Here is a 23,867-nt window from a genome sequence, read left to right as displayed (position 1 = left end):
CAATGTGTCCACCGGATGGCACCGATCTCATTTCAAAAATTGCTTTTATGAGGCCTAGGCTTGACTCTTAAATGAAATACAGCTTTAATAAAAAATAAAATAAAATTATACATACATACATACATACATACATACATACATAGAAAAGAAAAAATATTATTGAACAAAAATATATTTCATTGATTTTACTCAAATCCTTTTATTTTAATCCCGCCCTCTGGGTCATTTGACCCGAAGGTCCTGAGTGTGACCCATAAATGAAGAACCCCAGAGGGTTAAATAAGAAGTTACAGGTCTGTGAGCGAGAAATCTTGCTTTTTTGTAGGTGATCAAATACTTATTTTCCACCATAAGTTGCAAATAAATTCTTTAAAAATCAGACAATGTGATTTCCTGGATTTTTTTCTCATTCTGTCTCTCATAGTTGAAGTGTACCTATGATGGAAATTACAGGCCTCACTCATCTTTTTAAGTAGGAGAACTTGCACAATTGGTGGCTGACTAAATGCTTTTTTGCCTCACTGTAAATGAGTAATGGTTTCAGGGGCATCTCTACAAAAATGTAGACGTTAACTGTAAAGTGCTGAATCATAGGAGACCCAACCAGTGTTCTTCTAGTTAGAATCTATTCTCACACAATTATATACAACAGCTCACTCATGCCTAGCAAAATACTGTAAGGTGGATTTTAGGGCATAACCATGTAAATGTAGTGCCATCTTGAGGTCAGAATTTGGTACTTCACCTCAATGTGGTATTTTAGTGCATGTTTGCTTGTGTGAGTTTTGTCAGTCAAACTCTTGATGCTGTTATAGTCTCCATAATATTATATAAAAACGATAAAAAGGTTCTACACAGTAGCTGTACACAGTCAGTACAATTATAGAGCTAATAAGAGTGCCGGAATGAAGATGTAAATGACCGAACATGTCTTTTTTTTTATGTATGTTTTGTTCGTGTGTGTGTGTGTGTGTGTGTGTGTGTGTGTGGTATCAAATGACCAGAACAAAACAGTATTTTTAGAGAAGAGTTTAATTACTTGGAACAGAAGCAAAGTAATACAATATTTTAATCTGCAATCAAGGTTCTAATCCAATCATGAGTTATTGTTGATTTAATTATTAATGATCAGCTATTCATTGCTTAACCCTTAATCACCCCTTGAGGTCCAGCTGACCCCACTGGACTTTTCCTTCATTTTTAAAAAGCGTTCCCTTCATCTCAGGGGTATGAGACTCTTCCGAAATAATCTAAACATGAACACAAAATCTGGGCTTGATTTGGTTGTTCTAAAGGTGTGTAAAAAAAATGTTTCCTACCATTTAAGGTCCTCTGGGTCACATTGACCCCACATTTGAAAATGAATGGAAAAATGAAAACAAAACAAAAAATTCTACATTTAAATCAAGGTCTGGTCCTAGAGCATAAACACACATGTGTGTGACTGCAACAGAGAGCATTTTATGGAAATTGTCAAATACAATCAACAATTCAACTACAATCAACTATTACTAGAGCACAAATGCAACATGCATGTACACACACACACACACACACACACACACACACACACACACACACACACACACACACACACACACACACACACACACACACACACACACACACAATCAATGAAGTCCCTATGGACCTCTACTGGATATATGTGGTCATTGCGCTGTCTTTCTTTCTTTCTCTATAATTCCTAAGGTTTTTCCACAAACCTGCAGATGTCAGTATTCTATCCCTAACACATAGAGCAATGTCCAAAAACTATTTAGATTGAATTAAGATCATAATTTAAGTGATTTTGTCACAAAAAGATATTTTTTAATGAGCCAATTTATGGCCTAGTTAAGTAACTGTGCAGTAAATAGGCAAAAAACTACCAAATATCCACAAAAACACAGCATAATTGTAAAGTTGAGAAGTAAATAAAAAAAATTATATATAGTTTCCCATGTAAAAAATGTATATTTCCTTATGCAATCGCTCTGTAAATGTCTGGGGTCTATCTGACCTCAAGGATCACAAACGTAAACCCTACTTGAGGGGTGATTAAGGGTTAATGAACATAATTAAAACGCAAGGAAGCGCAAACATAACTAACCTCTGATGACACACAAATCACACTTTGCTGAAAAAAAAGTAATAATGCAGATTAATGCGACGATTAAGACGGTTATTGTAAAATGTCTCAGATTAGACTTTATTTAGACTTTAGTCACAGTGTTGAATTTTGTCGTGCCATTGCCTGCATCCATTTAGTCTTAATGGCCGCACGGATCTGATCCAGCAGCTTCGCTCGGTTGTTTGTGATGTTTTTTCCAGCGACCTCCATCAGTTTAGTGATCATCTCAGCGCTGTATGGACCTTGAAAAGTGGTATATCTGTTCCTCCAGTCCTCAATTTTATCTGAAGAAACATTGACACACTTAAATCAGAACACAGTTGATATTTCAGTTGTACTCAGGACTACTGTAAGATCATAACTTGCCTCCACAGTTGACCACATTAAAGAGAGGGATGTGGATCACGGTTGGACCGTTTTGGCCTTTGAACACATAGAAGTCCTTCGGTTTGTCGGAGAGTTCATTGGTTATGTTGGCCTCAGGGAAAGGGATGTTCAGTTTCCTGCACGTCTCCGCAGCTTCCCTCACTGTCTGTGGTAGAAATGTATTACAGTATAACTTCATTAAAAGGGTTAGATGCTTCCGCGCACATTAAAGTTGTTATTCACTCTTTAAGGTTATGCACTTCCAGGAGTTCATGTGCCACTGACATGAATGGGAATGCTAATGGATAGTGATGTTACGATGATTATACGGTTTTATACCATGGTCTGTCTGAATACTCAACTCTGATTGGCTGGAAGGTGTGCAATAAAACTGTGTAATGCACAGGTAGATCCAAGTCAATTTAATAACCGTCAGGGACGTCGTTAGGCCTATTTTAGGGGGGCTGAAGCTACCCCAAAATATTCCTAAGCCCCCCTAAATGATAATAAGAACAACAATAACAATTTGATTAATCAATAACCATATCCTCATTCATATTTAGACGCAAGAAATGATATCCAGACACAAAAAAAACGATAACTAACCAAAACTGTAATGTGTGTTTGGCGAAACTAAAATAAAATTATAGATTAAATGTCCTTAGTTTTCGTCTTTATCAATGTGTTTCATAGAGCAAATAAAGTTCAGCTGCATGTCCTTTCCCTACGTCTCTCACTCACTCAAGCGTCTCTCTCACATACACGCGCGCCCCACACACACACACACACACACCGCCGTCTCCATGAGAACGAGTGTTCGACGTTGAAAGCAAGTTCGCGAAAGGTTGGTATCTCATGAACAGCTTTACACAATCACACACTAAAAAGTGGTATAAAAATATTTTAATTCTGAATATAATGTTGTCAGTGTGTTAATGTCGACCCGAGAAGCGATTGAGCCTTCTTTAGAAAGTTAACTAGTCGCAAGTTTGAGGTAAAATGCACTTGAGGTAAAATGGGTTGTCGATGTCAAAACGCTACATAAGCTGTGATTCAAATATGAAATAATGTTATGTCATTAGGCTATTGTATAGGGTAAATCTAGTATTGGGTGTGAAAATTGTACAGCTGTGGTATTTGTATAGGTTTAGCTCAATTTAGGTTTAGCTGTATATGTGTATTTTAGCTCAAAAATGGGTTGAATACATGCGGTTCTGTGCAATTAAATAGCATTCTGTGGACAACTTATCTTATATAGAGAGGAATTAGATATAGTATGCTATTACTTTATCATACATTTACATGAGCAGACAGAAAGCATTTAAGTCATTGTTTATAACTCATCAGGAGCAAAGTCTGGCCTAAGTAAATTCCCCAATCAGCTTTGATGTGTCTAAAAGCTAACATTACCGTAACGTTTTTAACTACTTTCTAAACTACTTTAACAGAGTAGAAATGGAAGAAGAGGATATGTCTGTCACGTTTTACTTGTTAACATCTTGGTTTGTTGACAAGTGTAGCTCTAGATGTGAGTGCAAAGATTTTGCTTTAAAAAAAAACATTGGTTATAAATTCATTGTTGAAAGTGTGTAACTCAGGCCCTGTGTGCTCTAGCACCCTGCAGACAGTTTGGGCTGTTTCCACTAGATGGCAGCAAATACTGGAAACAAATTGTCTGTCATGTTGTATGCAAGATTTATTTAAATGGCTCTGAAGGGAGGAATATTACCTTTTTTATGTGATTTCCGCCCACCCAAATCTAGCCAATATACAAGTCTCCCCATATACAGTGGTATAAATGCAATATCCCAGTGTCACAAAATGATTTTTTCCATTGTTCGCCGACATATGCTGGAAACAGCCAAAACTCTCTGTAGGGTGCTAGAGCACACAGGGCTGAGATATACACTTTGCGCACATGTGCGCAATCATGTTGGGACAGGAAGGGGTCATCCCCAAACTGCTCCCACAAAGTTGGAAGCATGAAATTGTCCAAAATGTGGGGGGTATTATAGCTCAGACAACATAAATGTGTATCACTTTTAGCAGTGGTTTATGTAACTTCAAAGGTTTCCTGTAAAATTACACCAGAATTGTGTATTTAGAGACACTGTATGTGTGTATGGGAAGCTTTTCAATTTGGGTCGGCCAAATCCAGGCGGAAATGGTCCCTGAGAAATTTAGTGTAAATATGTTACTTTGTGTAAAACAAATGCCAAAGTGATGCACATCTCCAGAAAGTAGAGCTGTGTCAAATGGTAGCACATATGAGGTCAGAGCTCCTCCACAGACATTTAAAATGTAAAGTATAAACTTGATGACGTCAAGTCATTATCAAGACCCTTTTTATCAAGGGTCCTTGGAGTTTAAGCGGTAAAAGCAGGCAGAATGAGTGGTAGCTGATGAAAATAACCATCATTTGAACCCTTCAAGTCAACTTTAGCGCTGCAAACATGGATAATAATAACAATTTATTGCTTTTCTGGTACTCAAATGGCTTTACATATAGAAGGGGGGAATCTCCTCAACCACCACCAGATGTCAGCTTTGTTTGTAACCATGGTATAGCGGGATAATCCACGGCTAGCTGTGCATTAAACTGTTTGAAGGCTCTCTGGTTCTTTACCTCCACTTTGTGCATTCAATTACTTGCCATGGATTATCCCTTACATGCAGTAAACCACATAATAAAGATGGATCAAATGCAGAGGTGGAAAGTAACGAATTACATTTACTCGCGTTACTATAATTGAGTAGTTTTTCTGTGTACTTCTACTTTTTTAAGTAGTTTTAAAAATCTGTAATTTTACTTTTACTTAAGTATGTTTTGTTTTAAGTATTGTACTTCGCTACATTTAAACCACATCCGTTACTCCATCCATCCATCTTCTTCCGCTTATCCGGGGCCGGGTCGCGGGGGCAGCAGTCTAAGCAGAGATGCCCAGACTTCCCTCTCCCTAGACACTTCCTCTAGCTCTTCCGGGGGGACACCGAGGCGTTCCAAGGCCAGCCGGGAGACATAGTCCCTCCAGCGTGTCCTTGGTCTTCCCCGGGGCCTCCTCCCGGTTGGACATGCCCGAAACACCTTCCCGGGAAGGCGTTCAGGAGGCATCCGGAACAGATGCCCGAGCCACCTCAGCTGTCCCCTCTCGATGTGGAGGAGCAGCGGCTCTACTCCGAGTTCCTCCCGAGTGACTGAGCTTCTCACCCTATCTCTAAGGGAGCGCCCAGCCACCCTGCGGAGAAAGCTCATTTCGGCCGCCTGTATCCGGGATCTTGTCTTTTCGGTCATGACCCAAAGCTCATGACCATAGGTGAGAGTAGGAACGTAGATTGACCGGTAAATCGAGAGCTTCGCCTTACGGCTTAGCTCTTTCTTCACCACGACAGACCGGTACACCGACCGCATTACTGCAGAAGCTGCACCGATCCGTCTGTCAATCTCCCGTTCCATCCTCCCCTCACTCGTGAACAAGACCCCTAGATACTTGAACTCCTCCACTTGAGGCAGGAACTCTCCACCAACCTGAAGTGGGCAAGCCACCCTTTTCCGACTGAGGACCATGGCCTCGGATTTGGAGGTGCTGATCCCAATCCCAGCCGCTTCACACTCGGCTGCAAACCGTCCCAGTGCATGCTGAAGGTCCTGGTTAGAAGGGGCCAACACGACAACGTCATCCGCAAAGAGCAGAGACGAAACCGTGTGGTCCCCAAACCTGACACCCTCCGGCCCTTGGCTGTGCCTAGAAATTCTGTCCATAAAAATTATGAACAGAACCGGCGACAAAGGGCAGCCCTGCCGGAGTCCAACATGCACCGGGAACAAGTCTGACTTACTGCCGGCAATGCGGACCAAACTCCTGCTTCGGTCATACAGGGACCGGACAGCCCTCAGCAAAGGACCCCGGACCCCATATTCCCCCAGCACCCTCCACAGGACGCCGCGAGGGACACAGTCAAATGCCTTCTCCAAATCCACAAAACAAATGTGGACTGGTTGGGCAAACTCCCATGAACCCTCCAGCACCCTGTAGAGGGTATAGAGCTGGTCCAGTGTTCCACGACCAGAACGAAAACCACACTGTTCCTCCTGAATCCGAGGTTCAACTATTGGCCGAATTCTCCTCTCCAGTACCCTGGCATAGACTTTCCCGGGGAGGCTGAGAAGTGTGATCCCCCTATAGTTGGAACACACCCTCCGGTCCCCCTTTTTAAAAAGAGGAACCACCACCCCGGTCTGCCATCCCAGAGGCACTGTCCCCGACCGCCACGCGATGCTGCAGAGGCGTGTCAGCCAAGACAGCCCCACAACATCTAGAGACTTGAGGTACTCAGGGCGGATCTCATCCACCCCCGGTGCCTTGCCACCGAGGAGTTTCTTGACCACCTCGGTGACTTCAGCTTGGGTGATGGACGAGTCCTCCTCTGAGCCCCCAGCCTCTGCTTCCTCAATGGAAGACGTGACGGCGGGATTGAGGAGATCCTCGAAGTATTCCTTCCACCGTCCGACAACATCCCCAGTCGAGGTCAACAGCCGCCCATCGCCACTGTAAACAGCGTTGGTAGGGCACTGCTTCCCCCTCCTGAGGCGCCGGACGGTTTGCCAGAATCTCTTCGAGGCCAGCCGATAGTCCTTTTCCATGGCCTCACCGAACTCCTCCCAGGCCTGAGTTTTTGCCTCCACAACCACCCGGGCTGCAGTCCGTTTAGCCTGCCGGTACCTGTCAGCTGCCTCAGGAGTCCCACAAGCCAGCCAGGCCCGATAGGACTCCTTCTTCAGCTTGACGGCATCCCTTACTTCCGGTGTCCACCACCGGGTTCGGGGATTGCCGCCTCGACAGGCACCAGAGACCTTGCGTCCACAGCTCCGAGCAGCCGCTTTGACAATGGAGGTGGAGAACATGGTCCACTCGGACTCAATATCTCCAGCCTCCCTCGGGATCCGGTCGAAGCTCTGCCGGAGGCAGGAGTTGAAGATCTCTCTGACAGGAGACTCGGCCAAACGTTCCCAGCAGACCCTCACAGTACGTTTGGGTCTACCGAGTCTATCCAGCTTCCTCCCCCGCCATCGGATCCAACTCACCACCAGGTGGTGATCAGTTGACAGCTCCGCCCCTCTCTTCACCCGAGTGTCCAAGACATACGGCCGCAGGTCAGATGAAACGACCACGAAGTCGATCATTGACCTACGACCTAGGGTGTCCTGGTGCCATGTGCACTGATGGACACCCTTATGCTTGAACATGGTGTTCGTTATGGACAAACTGTAACTAGCACAGAAGTCCAATAACTGAACACCACTCGGGTTCAGATCAGGGGGGCCGTTCCTCCCAATCACGCCCCTCCAGGTTTCACTGTCATTGCCCACGTGGGCGTTGAAGTCCCCCAGTAGAACGACGGAGTCCCCAGTCGGAGCACTCTCCAGCACCCCTCCCAGGGACACCAAGAAGGTCGGGTACTCTGCACTGCTGTTTGGCCCGTAGGCACAAACGACAGTGAGAGACCTATCCCCGAGCCGAAGCCGCAGGGAAACGACCCTCTCGTTCACCGGGGTAAACTCCAACACATGGCGGCAGAACTGGGGGGCTATAAGCAAACCCACACCAGCCCGCCGCCTCTCACCATGGGCAACTCCAGAGTGGTGAAGAGTCCATCCCCTCCCGAGAAGTGTGGTTCCAGAGCCCAAGCCGTGCGTGGAGGTGATTCCGACTATCTCTAGTTGGAACCTCTCAACCTCACGCACAAGCTCAGGCTCTTTCCCCGCCAGCGAGGTGACATTCCATGTCCCAAGAGCCAGTTTCCGTGTCCAGGGATCGGGTCGTCTAGGCCCCCGCCTTCGACTGCTGCCCGATTCGCTTTGCACCGGCCCCTTACGGTCCCTCCCGTGAGTGGTGGGCCCACGGGAAGGTGTCCCCACGTCGCTCCTTTGGGCTGAGCCCGGCCGGACCCCGTGGGGGAAGGCCCGGCCACCAGGCGCTCGCATACGAGCCCCAACCCCAGGCCTGGCTCCAGGGTGGGGCCCCGGCTGCGCCATACCGGGCGACGTCACGGTCCTCCTTTTATTTGGCATCATAAGGGTTTTTGAACTGCTCTTAGTCTGACCCGTCACCTAGGACCTGTTTTGTGACATCCGTTACTGAGTAAAATAAATAAATAATACAAAAGTGGGGAAAAAGCGATCCGGAAACGACTGCACTGAATTGAAGGGCGGGAGAACGCTCAAAAAAATAAACATTTAGAATAAAAAACAATTCGGGTCAGAAATGACCGAAGACCCCCAGAGGGTTAATTACCACCGTTTTGGTCATATATTTGTATAAAAATCATAAGAAAAAATTCATAGGATTCTTAAACATTTAAAATAAGTTAATGATAAAAATAAGTTGTTAATTCCTAACCATTTATTGAATTTGGTTGATTAGACATGTTTTATTGAAATTTTAATAAACAAAACAAATGGTTTCAAGTTTGTTATAATAAAGCATTTGTTCAACCAAAAAAAAGTTTTCATTCATTTAATGCCAATTTAACTGGTGATAATAATAACCATAATTTAATAATACAGTTTATTTATTAAATAATTGTTTAATACCGTGATGCTGTGAAACTCTGATGTTTTCATATCGTAAAAATCTCATTCTACCACAACCTTACACAGGAGATTAAAAAAGTAACTCGGTAACTTTTACTCTGAGTACATTTTAAATTAACTTCTTTTTACTTTTACTTGAGTATATTTTTAGACCAGTACTTTTACTTGTACTTAAGTAAAATTTCATTGAAGTAATAGTACTTTTACTTGAGTAGAATATTTTGTTACTCTTTCCACCTCTGTTTAAATGAAACCATTTAAACATAGCTTTTCTTGTTTTATCTGTTCAAAATTATACACAGCTTTTGTAATTATCTGTCCTTTTTTTAATTTTTGAAGATTTAGGTTCTAGTGGTTTGGTGGAAAAAAGATTCTTGAAAATCATTCAGGTTTGGAATGACTACTGCCAGAATTAACTTTTTTGGGGGAGGGAACTATTCTTTTAAATGAGCTTTTATGAGAGTATTTGTGTTATTTAGAGAGATTATGTATGCGTATATAATACCGTGAACGGATCATCACCGTCACTGAAATCCAGTGAAATGATGAGGTCGATGTGTCTCTCTTTTCTCAGCACTGAGAAGTAGGGTGAGTTGAGCAACAGCCCAGCGTCTTCATAGTCTCTCGTCTCACTCTCCAGAAGAGCGGAGGGCACTGTTGCATCTGACAGTATTGGGGCGAATGATCACAGTGTGAAACGAGTCTGTTCATTATTCATATTGAAGTGCCAGTGAACAGTGCAGGTCTGTTCTCACCTGTCATGTTGTGGAGGAAGTTATATTTCCTGCCCCAGGTCCATTGAACCAAACATCTGCAAATGCTCATGCAAACATCTGCACAACAAATACACACTTCAAAATTAATTTTCTACATTTCTACATTACATTGTGTCAGTAAATGGTTCTTGTGTTCTTATCCAGAACAATTCTGGCTGTAAAGACTTCTTGACTTGACTGCACGGTAGATTAAAAATGTTTCATTACAGGATCTTCAGATCAATGTTTTTATTATTTATCAATGTGTTTAGCTTTAAAGAACTAGTACATGTCTTGTTTTCTAAAGAACTAGAGATTAAAAAGTTATTTGAATCGTTATGGATATAGTGTTATGTATGGAAGCTTGTTTCCGCCACAGAGTAAAAAATAAAAAATAATTTGCTAACTTTTTTTGTCGCAATTATGCGATATAAACCGGCAATTGCAAGTTATAAAGTCAGAATTGCGTGATATAAAGTCAGAATTGCGTGATATAAAGTCAGAATTGCGTGATAGAAAGTCAGAATTGCGAGATATAATTGCGTAATATAAAGTCAGAATTGCGTGATATAAAGTCAGAATTGCATGATATAAAAACAGAATTGTGAGATATAAAGTCAGAATGGCGAGGTATAAAGTCAGAATTGCGAGATGTATATCTCTATAGGTGGGGAGTTTATAACGCAATTCTGACTTTATATCACGCAAAAAATAAGTCGCAATTATCTTTTAAAATGTTTTATTCCATGGCGGAAACAAGCATCCATAGTCAAGAACATCACATTTGAAGTTTAGTGGTTTACGTTTCAATCTAGCTATAAAATCAAAAGTGAAGTAAATATTAAGTATCATATTAGAGAGTGTGATAGACCTGCCCTCTACACTATCCGTTACTGTGTATTATAGGCTCCAGTATCAAATATTAGAGACAGTTCGACTTACCAAATGGCCAGAAATTGAACCGACCACTCAAAAAGTTGCATACATCTATGGTGTACTGCTCCATGTACAGTTTCGCTGCTTTTTTATCAGCTATTTTTTCTGCATTCAGTTTTTCCACTTGAAAAATTAGCTGACTTTTACCTCCAGCGAGGTCTGTGAAAAGAGGGACACACGTACATTAGTGAGTTCTTGCATGTCTACAAGAAAATATTGAACATATGTTCACTAAACAAAAAACGACTATTTTGCAATTAATTAATGCAAGAAAAGCAGACACTCTTTCTTGGACAGTAATGGTGGAAATGTTTACCTGTCAGCTTTGCTCTGATGTCTTTATCGAAAGCAGAAGGATCAACGCCTTTCAACACCGAGAGATTCATGTTCACAAGGTTCAAGAGCACCTGGTGACATCCGTCTACAGGTGGGGAGTTTGGATCTTTTGAAGGAAACACATTAAACATGAACACACTGCAAAAATGTCTCGAATGCAAGCACATTTTTCTCCATCAGATTTAATTCTGTCACTTCGATCTAGTTTATTCTTGGTTTTGTGACAGAGCCCTGACACTCCTGTATTTGTCTTGTCTTTGTCTCGAGTGTGCTCAAGCCATGCGCTCTCTTGTCTGCATGTCTAGCTCAGTTTTGGTTTCGTGTCGGGATTCTGACATTCTCTTGTGTTGTCATGTTTTGTGTAAACACACAGCTTGTGAGTTTTTCTCATAGTTGTGTGTTCTTGTCTCATTTGTGAGCACATGGCTTGTGATTTTTGTGTTTACTGGCCATGTGCTTGTGTTTTTGTCTTGTTTGGTGTGAGCACATGGCTTGTCATGTATTTCTTTGTGCCATGTGCTCTCACGTCTATTGTCTAACCCCGCCCATCTTGTTATCTAAGTATTGGTTTATTTGTCCCACCTGTCCTCCCTCATTACCTGCCTTGTTTGCTCCCTATTTATTCTCCTTGTGTTTGCAGTCTCATGACTCGAGTCATGTCGAGTCATGTCGAGTCATGTCGAGTCATGTCGAGTCATGTCGAGTCATGTCAAGTCGAGTCGAGTCATGTCATGTCATGTCGAGTCATGTCAAGTCGAGTCCAGTCATGTTAAGTCGAGTCATGCCGAGTCATGTTCAGTCATGTTAAGTCGAGTTGAGTCATGTCAAGTCATGTCGAGTCAAGTCGAGACGAGTCGAGTCATGTCAAGTCAATGAATTGGACATGCTGGATGATGACATGATTCGACTCGACTTAACATGACTTAACATGACTTAACATGTCGAGTCAAATCATGTCGAGTCCAGTCATGTCCAGTCGAGTCGAGTCATGTCGAGTCATGTTAAGTCGAGTCGAATCATATCGAATCATGTCGAGTCAAGTCGAGACGAGTCGAATCATGTTGAGTCATGTCGAGTCGATGAATTGGACATGATGGATGATGACAGGATTCGACTCGACTTAACATGACTCAACTCGACTCAACATGACTCGACATGACTGGACTCGACTTGACATGACTCGACTAGTCTCAACATGACTAGACATGATTCGACTCGTCTCGACTTGACTCGACATGATTAAGTCGAGTCATGTCATGTCATGTCGAGTCGAATCATGTCGAGTCATGTCAAGTCGAGTCCAGTCATGTCCAGTCATGTCAAGTCGAGTCCAGTCATGTCAAGTCGAGTCCAGTCATGTCGAGTCATGTTGAGTCGAGTCCAGTCATGTCGAGTCATGTTGAGTCGAGTCCAGTCATGTTGAGTCGAGTCGAATCATGTCGAGTCATGTTGAGTCGAGTCCAGTCATGTCGAGTCATGTTAAGTCGAGTCCAGTCATGTCGAGTCATGTTAAGTCGAGTCCAGTCATGTCGAGTCATGTTGAGTCGAGTCGAATCATGTCGAGTCCTGTTGAGTCGAATCATGTCGAGTCCTGTTGAGTCGAATCATGTCGAGTCATGTTAAGTCGAGTCGAATCATGTCGAGTCATGTTAAGTCGAGTCGAATCATGTCGAGTCATGTTGAGTCGAGTCCAGTCATGTCGAGTCATGTTAAGTCGAGTCCAGTCATGTCGAGTCATGTTGAGTCGAGTCGAATCATGTCGAGTCCTGTTGAGTCGAATCATGTCGAGTCCTGTTGAGTCGAATCATGTCGAGTCCTGTTGAGTCGAATCATGTCGAGTCATGTTAAGTCGAGTCGAATCATGTCGAGTCATGTTAAGTCGAGTCGAATCATGTCGAGTTGCGTCATGTCGAGTCGAATCATGTCGAGTCATGTTGAGACGAGTCGAATCATGACGAGTCATGTTGAGACGAGTTGAGTCATGTCGAGTCGAATCATGTCGAGTCATGTTAAGCCGAGTCGAGTCATGTTGAGTCGAGTCGAATCATGTCGAGTCATGTTAAGTCGAGTCGAATCATGTAGAGTCCTGTTGAGACGAGTTGTCATGTCGAGTCGAATCATGACGAGTCATGTTAAGCCGAGTCGAGTCATGTTGAGTCGAGTCGAATCATGTAGAGTCATGTTGAGACGAGTTGTCATGTCGAGTCGAGTCATGTTGAGTTGTCGAGTCGAGTCATGCCGAGTCAAGTCAAGTCAAGTCATATCGAGTCGAGTTAAGTCGTCATGTCTTCATGATGTCGAGTCGAGTCATGTTTCCCCCCTCTGGGTTGTTTCTGTTTGTTTTTGTTTTATTATTAAATAAAAAGCCCATTCTTCCTGCAATTGAGTCCTCAGTCCTTTCATCACCCAAAACCCTGACACATGCTGGCATTATTATTATTATTGCCTTGCTCATTGTCCAGATGTTATTTAGTATGAACATTTGTTTGGTCATGAAAGATAGATCAACATATTTTAATGGAACTTATCAATAAATAAATGCAATAAAATTCTTTACCTTGCCTCATTTTCTCACATTTCTTGTTTATTTCAGGTAGTAAAAGAGCTGAAAACAAAATCAAATGGAACCATGAGTTCACATGATATAATGAAATAACTCAAAGCAGAATTAAATCCTCAGAACAAGTGCAGTTGTACCTTTTATCCATTTCCAGATCTCCTCTTCATCGGCTAAAACACTGCTACACAGAGCTACAGAAAACACATGATGAAACAAACTAATTTTGTCTCCGCTACTTCATGAGAAATGAGTCTGTACTGTATTTAGGTCATTTCAATGTACTGTGTACTAAGTAGATATTACAAACTCTCCTTTGTTACCTTGCAGATACAGAATGTCAATTTCATCCTGCTTCTTCTTCTTAGAGCCATTGTGAAACTGACTGCCAAAGCTGGAGGTTTCCACAAACGCTCCAATGAGGGAATAACCCGCTTCATGTGGAGTGAACTCAAACCAGGGGTCTGCAGACAGAAACATGCCCATATAACAGCTGAAACTAACACATTAACTCTGTCTCTTTCGGGTAAACACAGACCGCCGTCCTTGCGCTGTTTGCACTGCTTGTCGATCGCTGTGTAGATGGGAAACGGGTCTTTATTGTGCTGGTCCCGCTGATCTGTGAGTGTGTGCTCGTCTATCTGAAGAGAAGTGTTTTCACAGCATCAAAGAAAGAGCTGCATACTGCATTACAACAACACCAGGGTGAGTAAATTATGAATTATGAACAAAATGTATCGGCTACATAACCCTCGTTCCATGATGGAGGAAATGGAGATGTGTGTCGAAACCAACATATGGGGTTCGCTCTTGGGAGCCCCAATCACCTCTGAGAATATCAGAAAAGGCCAATGAAATTGGTGTGCAGAAATTGCATGCCAGGCCACGATTGTAGTTTTGATTTGCAGTTAGATTTGTAGTTAGATTGAGTTTTGTTCTGAGGAGCCAAGGTAGCATCTTGGCCACTTCAGCGGTCAGTACAAAGTTGTGGTATGAGGAACACATGTCTGTGTTCCCTCCATCAGGGAAAAAGGGTTACCATATGTAACCGAGACGTTCCCTTTCTGTCGGTCACTTCGCGACATATAGGGTCCCTATACTAAACACCACAACAACTGTACCGTGTCACAAGATAATGCCGTGCAAGCCTGTGTGTGCCAATGACATGTGCAGCAACGCTCAATCGTAACTAGGGATGCACCGAAATGAAAATTCTTGGCCGAAACGGAAAACCGAAAAAGAGGAAACCAAGGCCGAAAACCGAAACACCGAAATAAATTATGCCAATTATTAGTACTATTGCATTTATGGCTATGACTGTGTACTAACTTTACTAAAATCAAGGCATTGCAATTGCATAAATTAATATTAAAGTTTCAAAGAATAAATCAATTACAAATTATGCCAATATTTATTTAGCACATTGCAACAATGCACAGTGTAAAATAAAATTCAAACTAAAATGTTTAACTTGACCCCACTCATTTGTACATTAATAATTAATAATGTACAGGCCTACAGAAAGGTTTTAAAATTAAATGTTCTCTCATAAAAACAAAGTGCATTTAGCATTTAAAATTTTTCTCTGTAGGACTAGCCTACTACAAGAAAGTGCATTCAGAACAAGTGCAACTGCTTAAAGATACAACTATTTTTTCTGTAGGCCTTCAACATAATAGTGTATAAAAACAAAGCCATAGCCCATATGTTAACTCTAGAGTAGGGGTGTAACGGTACACAAAACTGACGGTTCGGTACAGCAGTTTTACAAAATGGCTTTATTTTTATTGGTTTACTGAAGAAAAAAAAGTATCTGTCCTTAAATGAATTAAATTATAAAAAAGTTTATTGAAGATATTGCTGTAAACTATATAGGGAGCCCTTACTTGCACATTAATATAAAAGGTTAACAACAGAGCCCAAACTATGAGCCTAAATTCAGTTGCTATTTATTTTTAGGTCTAATAATCAACACTCAAATAACATAGTACACAAACATGTAAACTTCACATAAGGCAGTTTTTGCAATAACTTCTAAATCTAATTATAAAATAGTTTTTTATCCAATTCGTTGTTGAAATATAATCATTTATACACAGTGTCTGTCATTTTCATGACAGGTTTATTTAAACATACATGAAATAATCAAGATATCATTAACAGGTTAAGTAGAATATAATGAATATAACGGCTTATATAGTGCATATATTTAGTGAAAGAGTTGATTTACTCTAGTGAATAAAATTCTGTGGACACTGAATGACTGCCTGAGGTAAATGTGATGCTATGACATTGTTTAGTTTACAAGCAGTTAGTATGACGTCTTTCCGCGGTTGAAACACTGATTGAGCGATTACACCACATATGATACATGACAGTAAGTTGTAATGTATCCTCAACACACCTTAGATGTTCATTCATGTTTATTTAAGGAAGAGATGATCGATCGCGCTCACTGATGATCGCGTTCACGCGCGCGAGCCACGGCTTGAACCGTGATGTGATCAGTGATGCCACATTAAAGAGCAACAAAACGGCATTTATCGTTTGAATTTCGTGATACATGTTGATCGATGTTGGTGTGGGAACTCGGATTGAAGTGTGTTCCGCGCTTAAAATATGCCCACTGTTAAAGATTGCATTCGGAAACCATTCGGTTTCACAGTGAAGTCTGTTCCTCTTCTCATCGAGAAAATTAGCTGCTGCACTGAACAGCTCTCGCTGTGCTTGTGCATCGAGCAGACGTGGGTGTTTCTCAGATATACTGAAATACGTACACACCGCAGACATGTTGCTTCAGACAAGCACGTGCAGGTCGCGGTTTCTGTTTGAGTCATCACAACATTTCGGCCGTGTTGTTTCGGTGATAAAAGTCTTTCGGCAGAAAACCGAAAATGCACTTTTGGGCCATTTTCGGTGGCCGAATATTCGGTGCATCCCTAATCGTAACCTTCCAACGTCCCGGGTAAATTACCTCAGGTCTCCACAGGGAGCGCTACCCACCTTTCAAGAGGTGTAGCTGTAGGGTCTCTTCTGATTATTTTAAGGCAAATAAGCCAAAGCTAAGAAAATATACAGCTGTGTACACCTGGGAAGCATTCTCTTTCCATTGGGACAGGAACCCTACGGAGACATCCTACCCAAAGGGGAGGTATCCATATGGAAGATACATCCTTAGGACTCACCAGTGGGGAATACTACATAGGGAAGTCTCTGTGGTGGGCTCCACCAAAGGGGGAGGCTATCTATCCCACAGTGACCGGAGACAGCGTTAGCTCTGTTGATGGGAAGACACTGAGTTCGCCGACAAGGAAACAGTGAGCAACCACTACATATGGAGCACCAGCCAGATTACAAGGGCTCAACTGAAAAGGGACAGCTTCACAAAAAAATGGGCCTGGTTCCTAAGCCGAAATCATCTGCCGGAAAGGTGCTAAAATGATGGAGAGAGGTGGCCTAGGGTTCACCATTCCTGGGGAACTTAACTAGAAGTAAGAAGACTAGGGGAAAGGCGCTACATCTAGCCAGTTCGTCGACATTTACCTGATTTCACCAAAAACTCAAAACTGATTCCATTCGGAGATTATAAAATCTTGCGAAGGTGTTGGGTGTAGCCCAGCCCACAGCTCTCTATATATCTGCTAACAAAGCACCATGTGCCAAAGTCGAAAAGCGGAGTGAGCTCTCACTCCATGAGGGCATGGCACACCTTGGGCCTGATACGCCCAGAGAATTGCATCCACAATCCAGGTGACCTCCAAAGCAGGCAAAGGCTGTTCAGATCGTCTGAAGATATATGTGTAAAGCACGCACTGGACCCAACAGAGACAAGGTTGGGTTACCCTCGTCAGGAGGGAACACTTGCAGGTTCACCACTTGGTCCCTATAGGGGGTGGTGGGAACATTGGGCACATATACAGGCCAGTGTCTCAGGATAATGTGAGAGTAGGCCGGCCCGAATTCCAGCCACAAATCACTAACTGAGAAGGCTTGTAGATTCCCCACCTTCTTGAGAGATGTGAGCTCAATCAGGAGGGCCATGGAAAGATCCTAGGAGGGGATGAGGTGCGGTCTCGGGGGATTCAACCTTTGAGCACCTCATAGGAATCTAACTATCAGGTTGTGCTTTCCTAAAGATGGCGTGGTAAACCGCAATTGCAGCTACATACACCTTCAAAGTGGAGGCGGACAAGTTCCTCTCGAGGCCCTGCTGTCGGAAGGAAAGCACTGACCTGAAGACACATCTCTTCACCTCGGGAGGAAACCCATGCAGTGAATATTAGGGCACAGAGCTGCCTTGTAGAGGGGGCTCTAGCCTGAGAAATGGTATCTATCACCACTGGTGATAGTCCCCTGAGTTCCTCCTCATCCCATCCAGGGACCAGACATGGGGGTTCCCGAGGTCTGGGTGCGGGTGCTGGATTTTGCCCTGCCCCTGAGAAAGATGGATTTGCCAGGGAGGGGCAGACGCCATGAGTGTGAGCTCCGTGAACCAAGTCTTGTTGGGCCAGAAAGGGTCACCCATTACCTTGAGACTACAGAGTCTTGTGCGATGAGGCTCACTGGGGAAAACGCATACTTATGTAGGCCCCAGGGTCAACTGTGCACTAGTGCCTCTGTGCCAAGAGGAGCCTCGGTCAGGGAGTACCACAGAGTGCAATAAGAGGATTTGTGGGAGGCAAACGGGTCCACCTGTGACTCGCTGAATTGACTCCATATCATCTGGACGGTCTGGGCATGGAGTCTCCATTCTCTGCAGTGTGTAACCTGTCGCGAGAGCGCATCGGCTGCGTGATTGAGGTCGCCCGGGATTTGAAAGGCACGGGACTCCAGAGGAGACAATGGTGGGCAAGTTGTGACATGCGATGAGTGCGGATCCTACCCTGTGCTTACCCTGAATCAACAGCTGAATCCTCCTCAGGGCCAGCAGCACAGCCAGCAACTCTAGGCAGGAGCCCGAAATTGCATACTCGTTGCACACAGCACCCCAGCCTGTCTCGGACGCTTGGCCTAGGGCACTGTAATCACACTCTCCACCCGAGGAACGTCCACTAATGCTGCTTCAGTTCACTGAACACAGCGATTGTGCCCGTCAATACAAATTCTGCATGCCAATTTCACTGGCCTTTTCTGATATTCTCAAAGGTGATGGGGCTCCTAAGATGTTGGTATGTCGGTAACCGTTATGCCGGTAACCCCATATGTCGGTTTCAAAACACGCCAAATTGATCGACAGAAAGGGAACACAGAAATTTCCCACATTACTATTTCTATTAAAAACCCATGTAAGTATCTTGGAGACCCAATATATATATATATATATATATATATATATATTATATTTTAGGGCTGGGCAAATTAACGCGTTAACGCGGGCGATTCATTTTTTCAGCTTAACGCATTAAAAATATTTAACGCAAATAACGCAGCGTCCGCTTTTATATCCATTTTTGCTTAGCGTTACATGATCATCACGACACAAGAGAACGCGCTGTATGCCAATGTCCTGTGTGTGTGTGTGTGTGTGTGTGTGTGTTAGTGTCCTGTCTGTGTGGATGCGTCTCATGTCAGCTACACACACACACACGACGCACATACACACTCGATGCATAGATAGACTCGCGTCAGTTTCCTGCTTACATCGAGTTCTCTTTTGCTCTTGAACAAACAATAACACAGGGGATTTTGAGTATTATCATATTAGGAGTCTTAAATTAGTTAAATAACGTCTTAAATGAACTTAAAGAGTTGTGTGGAAATGAGATGCGCGGGACCGCGCGTGAGATCCGCGGCTGTTCTTAAAGTGACAGGAGCACTGATGATGATGTCATTAATGTTCATCACAGAACAACGGGAACAGAGAAAATTGTAGCTTTAATGATGATTCATCTATATTTCATTTATTATTTATGCAGTTAAGAAAGGTGTTTGATAACTATTACATTTCTGTATAACAGGGAAGGCCATGGGTAAATATAACATTTATTATTTTGGGTTTATGTAAAGATTGTTTTAAGTTCACTTAAATTAAAAGTTGTTTTTTTAAAGCCTAATAAATGTTTAAATTGGGAGCTTTCAGTTATACTGTAATGTAACGTCATTAATGTTTCATAGAGACATCAGTAATACTGGCCTTCATTCATAAAAAGATGACAATACAACACATATTGAAAATATGCTGTCTTTAAATTGTTTATACATTAATTTGGAGAGTAACTGAAAGTATTACAATATCAAAATATTAAAAACTTGCGATTAATCGCGATTAATTACAGAAAAAATGCGATTAATTAGTAATTTTTTTTAATCGATGCCCAGCACTAATATATATATATAAATGCACCTTTTAAGATTGAATGTGACCACCTCTACCAGCATAAATATCATAAACCACATATGTCACAAAGGGTTGTATTATGAATAGTTACAGACCTCTTTCATATATGACGAGACAAACATCACAGCCCAGACGTCAGTCAAGCTGAAGAAGTCTTTCCCATAGTAATATTTCTTCAGTTTGGAAATGGCATCTACCCAGCTGACTCCAGGACCGATGAGTCTCTTGATGATCTTGTCTTTCACAGTCCCTAGTTTAGTGGACCAGTCTGGTTCATGATATAAGGAGGCCATGCACCTTCAGAGGAACAACATATGCTCTCATTTATGACATTCACCCCATCTGTGTGTGTGTGTGTGTGTGTGTGTGTGTGTGTTGTTTGTACCAGGTGGATCCAGAGACTCCGCTCAGATAAAGGATGCAGTCCAGAAGACCTATTTTCTGGAGTTGAACCAGGGATCCCAGCAAACCCACCATGGCTCTTTCTCCTCCTCCAGAACCCAGTAATGCAATGTTTGGCACCTCATTCTGAAACACACACACACACACTACTCAAAGCATAAGCCCTAGTGGCATAGTTTTTCACTGTCTAGAGTAGGGGTGTCCAAACTCAGTTCTGGAGGGGCACATTCTTGCAGAGTTCAGTTCACCTCAACACACCCGCCTGAACATTTCTAGTATGCCTAAGACCTTTTTTAGCTGGTTCAGGTGTGTTTACTTGGCTAAACTCTACAGTACAGTGGCCCTCCAGGAGTTCTGTTCTAGAGATTGTTTAATATCTGATGTTCATCAGTCAGAAATATGAAGCGTAACATGAGATGCTTCACCTGGCCACACTGTATCTGCAGTTTCTTCAGGCTTTGTAGAACAGCATTTTTCCGTTTGACCACAAACTCCTCCTCGTTTTTGTTCAGGGAGTGTTTGATTCTCACCTCACTGTTGCACCACAGAGAGACAGAACAGCGCTGAATTTAACATGACTTATTTGATATTTTTCGAAATCTAGATTTGAATACAGTGTGTAAACAGTTATTGTCAGAATGTTATAGATTTTGTACACTATAATAAAGTAACTTCCATCATTCTATAGGAGTCTGAGCAGAATTACCTTTCCTTGGGTTTAGATGCGCTCATCTATAAAACAATAGAGTCAACATTAATGTAAATGCCTATTATTATTACTATAAAAAAGAAAAATACTCAATATATAAACTCATCCTTGCAGAAGTGCAGTTTTTACTTTGATAGAATCAGATAAATAAATAATTTTTTGATGCTTTATGTCCTAATAATTGAATCAAAATAGCAGCAGTGTGTTTCCAACAGCTATTGTCATCAATCAATAAAACCAAATATCATTTATTTTCTTTTTTTATTTACTCTTTGTTTCTTAATTAATCAGGGATGAGGGAGAGGACAATAACAGCACGTGTCAAATGCAGAAGAATGGGTTATTTAAAGGAAAACTATACTTTTTTTAAAGTACAAAAGAAAAGGTTGCTAAATCATGGGACATTTTCTATTCTGCCTAGCATTGCAAATCAATTTTACATGTATATATTCACTCTCGTCCATGTTTAAATTGGTGTTACAAAATGCTAGATTACTCATCACATGCTAATTATAATGGCACTTTTAAAAGAGATTGTTAACATAAAGCTTTAAACATATACTCACTGTTCCCGTAAATCCTGATTCTAGTAGCCGTTGTCTCTCAGACCAGCAGAAGATTCTCTTTTATAGGGCTCTGAAAAAGTCTAGATGGGGGGAGGAGGTGATGAATGTTAAGTTATATATAAACATCTTACAGTTAACCTATTGTTCTGACTGATGATTCGTAGAAGGTATTTTTCTATTAGAGAAGGCAAAAGGCTTCATGCATGTTCACAATACAAGGCGTGGTAAATTGTTGCACAGGGAAAGGCTTGCATGTTCATTTAAATATGCTGTGATTTTTTTTTTTTTCATGCATTTTTTTTAACATTTTTACATTATTGTTTGTAGCCACATTGAGTTATTTTGATTTAACCCAAAAGCCATGGTAATGAGTTTTATTTCTGGGGAATGCCTGAACTGATCAAATGCAATATAAGACGCTTTGAATAAATGCATGTAAAGTAAATGTAAAAGTTGGAGTATTTGTTTACCAAGGAGGCGTCAGTGCAGGGAAGAGCTTGAGATGAAACATGAGATGTGAAGACAACAGAAAAATCATGGTAAATATTAAACAAAATTTGTGTTTATCATTTACAGTCAGTCTGCAAAAAGTGGTTACAAAATTATGCAAAAATTTGTGAAAGTGTATATAAAATGCTTAGAGAAGAGGTGATATACTGTATCTTTGAAGTATTGTGCAAAACAACCCATACAAATCAAACCAGAAATGGATGGTTCAGTTTACTTAAAAAAAAGGAAACCGATTGCCTTATTTTTGCAAATAAGTTAATTTAATAATCAGCTAAAAGTAAAGAAAGCTAACACCTCCCAAGTGAATTAAGTAATACATATCAAGTTAGTTTAATGCCAATTCTAGTTAACAACATACTCTAGAATATTTACTAATCTTACTTAAGATTTAATAGTAAGATTACTTGAGTATTTCCATTTAACAAACAGTTTTATATTATGTTCTGCAAACATCTTAAATACTATTATTCTCAACATAGTTAAGGGCCAAGCACCGAAGGTGTGAAGGCACCTATTTAAATTGTTATCATTCTTATTATTCTTCCTCTTCCGTTTCTTCTTCCGCCATTGGAGTCTATGGCAGCCCATAGAACGGCTTGCGGGAAAGTTATAAAATTTGGCACACCGATAGAGGACAGTCCCAACTGTCACTATAGCAAATCTTGAGTTTCTAACTCAATCCCTCTAGTGCCACCACCTGTCCAAAGTTGCCCTCATGTATGCTAATAACTTTTGAACCCTAAGAGCTAGAAACAAAATTCCTCTGATTCCTTGGCTCAAGACAACTCGATTACACCCTGTGACGTCATTTCCGTCATGACAATTTTCCCGGCATTTTTAATTAACCGAAACACCTACTTTTGTGAACTTCTCCTAGGCCGTTGCTCCAATTTTCACAAAAATATAACCACATTATCTTCAGACCATGCTGACCAAAAGTTGTGGAATTCAAGTTGATTTTTCAAATCGTTTTCGATAAACGCTCGAACAAATTTTACATAGCGGTTGCAAAAATACACTTAAGGCTATATCTCCGCAACGCTTTATCGTGTTCAAACCAAACTTGGTACATGTCATCACAAGCATGACCTGAGGCAACATGCAGAGTTTCGGCGCAGCGCCACCTACTGGTCCGGAGATATGAAAAAATGGCTATTTTTGCTTATAACTTCTGAACCGTTTGTCCAAAAATCATAAAAGTGGTCTCGTTAGATTCGGGACGTCACGCCGAGTCGTCTGACCATATCGGCCATTTTGAATTATGTGCTAAAATGCTGTATTTTATGAACGCATGAACAGATTGTTACGAAACTCTGTATGGGTCATCAGCACGATGCCCTGAAGGAGCTTGAGAAGTTTCGAAACAGCGCCACTTAGTGGAGCAAACAATTTCGACAAGTCGAGCCACGGTTGAATAATCCGCCATCTCTTTAGTGTGTATCCTTTGGAAGCACTAGTCTCTGTTGCGTTCAGTCTTTTTAAAAATTATTTTAATTTATTTATTTTGTCTGTTGCGTTCAGTGCTTTTTTCCGGAAACAACGGACCATATGAGATTCCAAGTCACAGTTCATCACTTAGCACATCGTTCGTATCTCGACTTGTCGAGACTGTTTTCCAAGATGGCTCCTGTATGTATACGCGTAATGTTCTGTCTTTATAAAGTATCTTC

General features: G+C 41.8%; 1 protein-coding gene across 1 annotated transcript; it reads right to left on the bottom strand.

The window, feature by feature from the left end:
- Nucleotides 1-1,021: 1,021 nt before the first annotated feature.
- On the bottom strand, nt 1,022-21,867 carry LOC307124967 (cytosolic phospholipase A2 gamma-like). Its single transcript, XM_079814488.1, has 15 exons — nt 21,688-21,867; nt 21,119-21,144; nt 20,838-20,946; nt 20,396-20,538; nt 20,106-20,307; nt 14,212-14,314; nt 13,997-14,137; nt 13,814-13,867; nt 13,674-13,721; nt 11,097-11,222; nt 10,787-10,939; nt 9,845-9,922; nt 9,595-9,752; nt 2,498-2,663; nt 1,022-2,415 (listed from the first exon to the last, which is right to left on the bottom strand). Exons 2-15 carry the CDS (start codon nt 21,142-21,144, stop codon nt 2,225-2,227), a joined length of 1,698 nt encoding a protein of 565 aa, XP_079670614.1. The 5' UTR covers nt 21,688-21,867; the 3' UTR covers nt 1,022-2,224.
- Between the last annotated feature and the right edge of the window lie 2,000 nt (nt 21,868-23,867).

Source organism: Gobio gobio (assembly GCF_949357685.1).
Source record: "Gobio gobio genome assembly, chromosome: 4".
Classification (NCBI taxonomy): Eukaryota; Metazoa; Chordata; class Actinopteri; order Cypriniformes; family Gobionidae; genus Gobio; species Gobio gobio.
Note: the sequence above shows the minus strand (reverse complement) of the source record. Positions and strands in the feature narration are given on the sequence as shown.

Coding starts and splice junctions, on each gene's coding strand:
- LOC307124967 (XM_079814488.1), bottom strand. CDS start 21,144: ATGAGCGCATCTAAACCCAAGGAAAG. Junction 20,539..20,837: donor TGCAGATACAGTGTGGCCAG/GTGAAGCATCTC, acceptor TGTGTGTTTCAG/AATGAGGTGCCAAACATTGC. Junction 10,940..11,096: donor CATCAGAGCAAAGCTGACAG/GTAAACATTTCC, acceptor CTCTTTTCACAG/ACCTCGCTGGAGGTAAAAGT.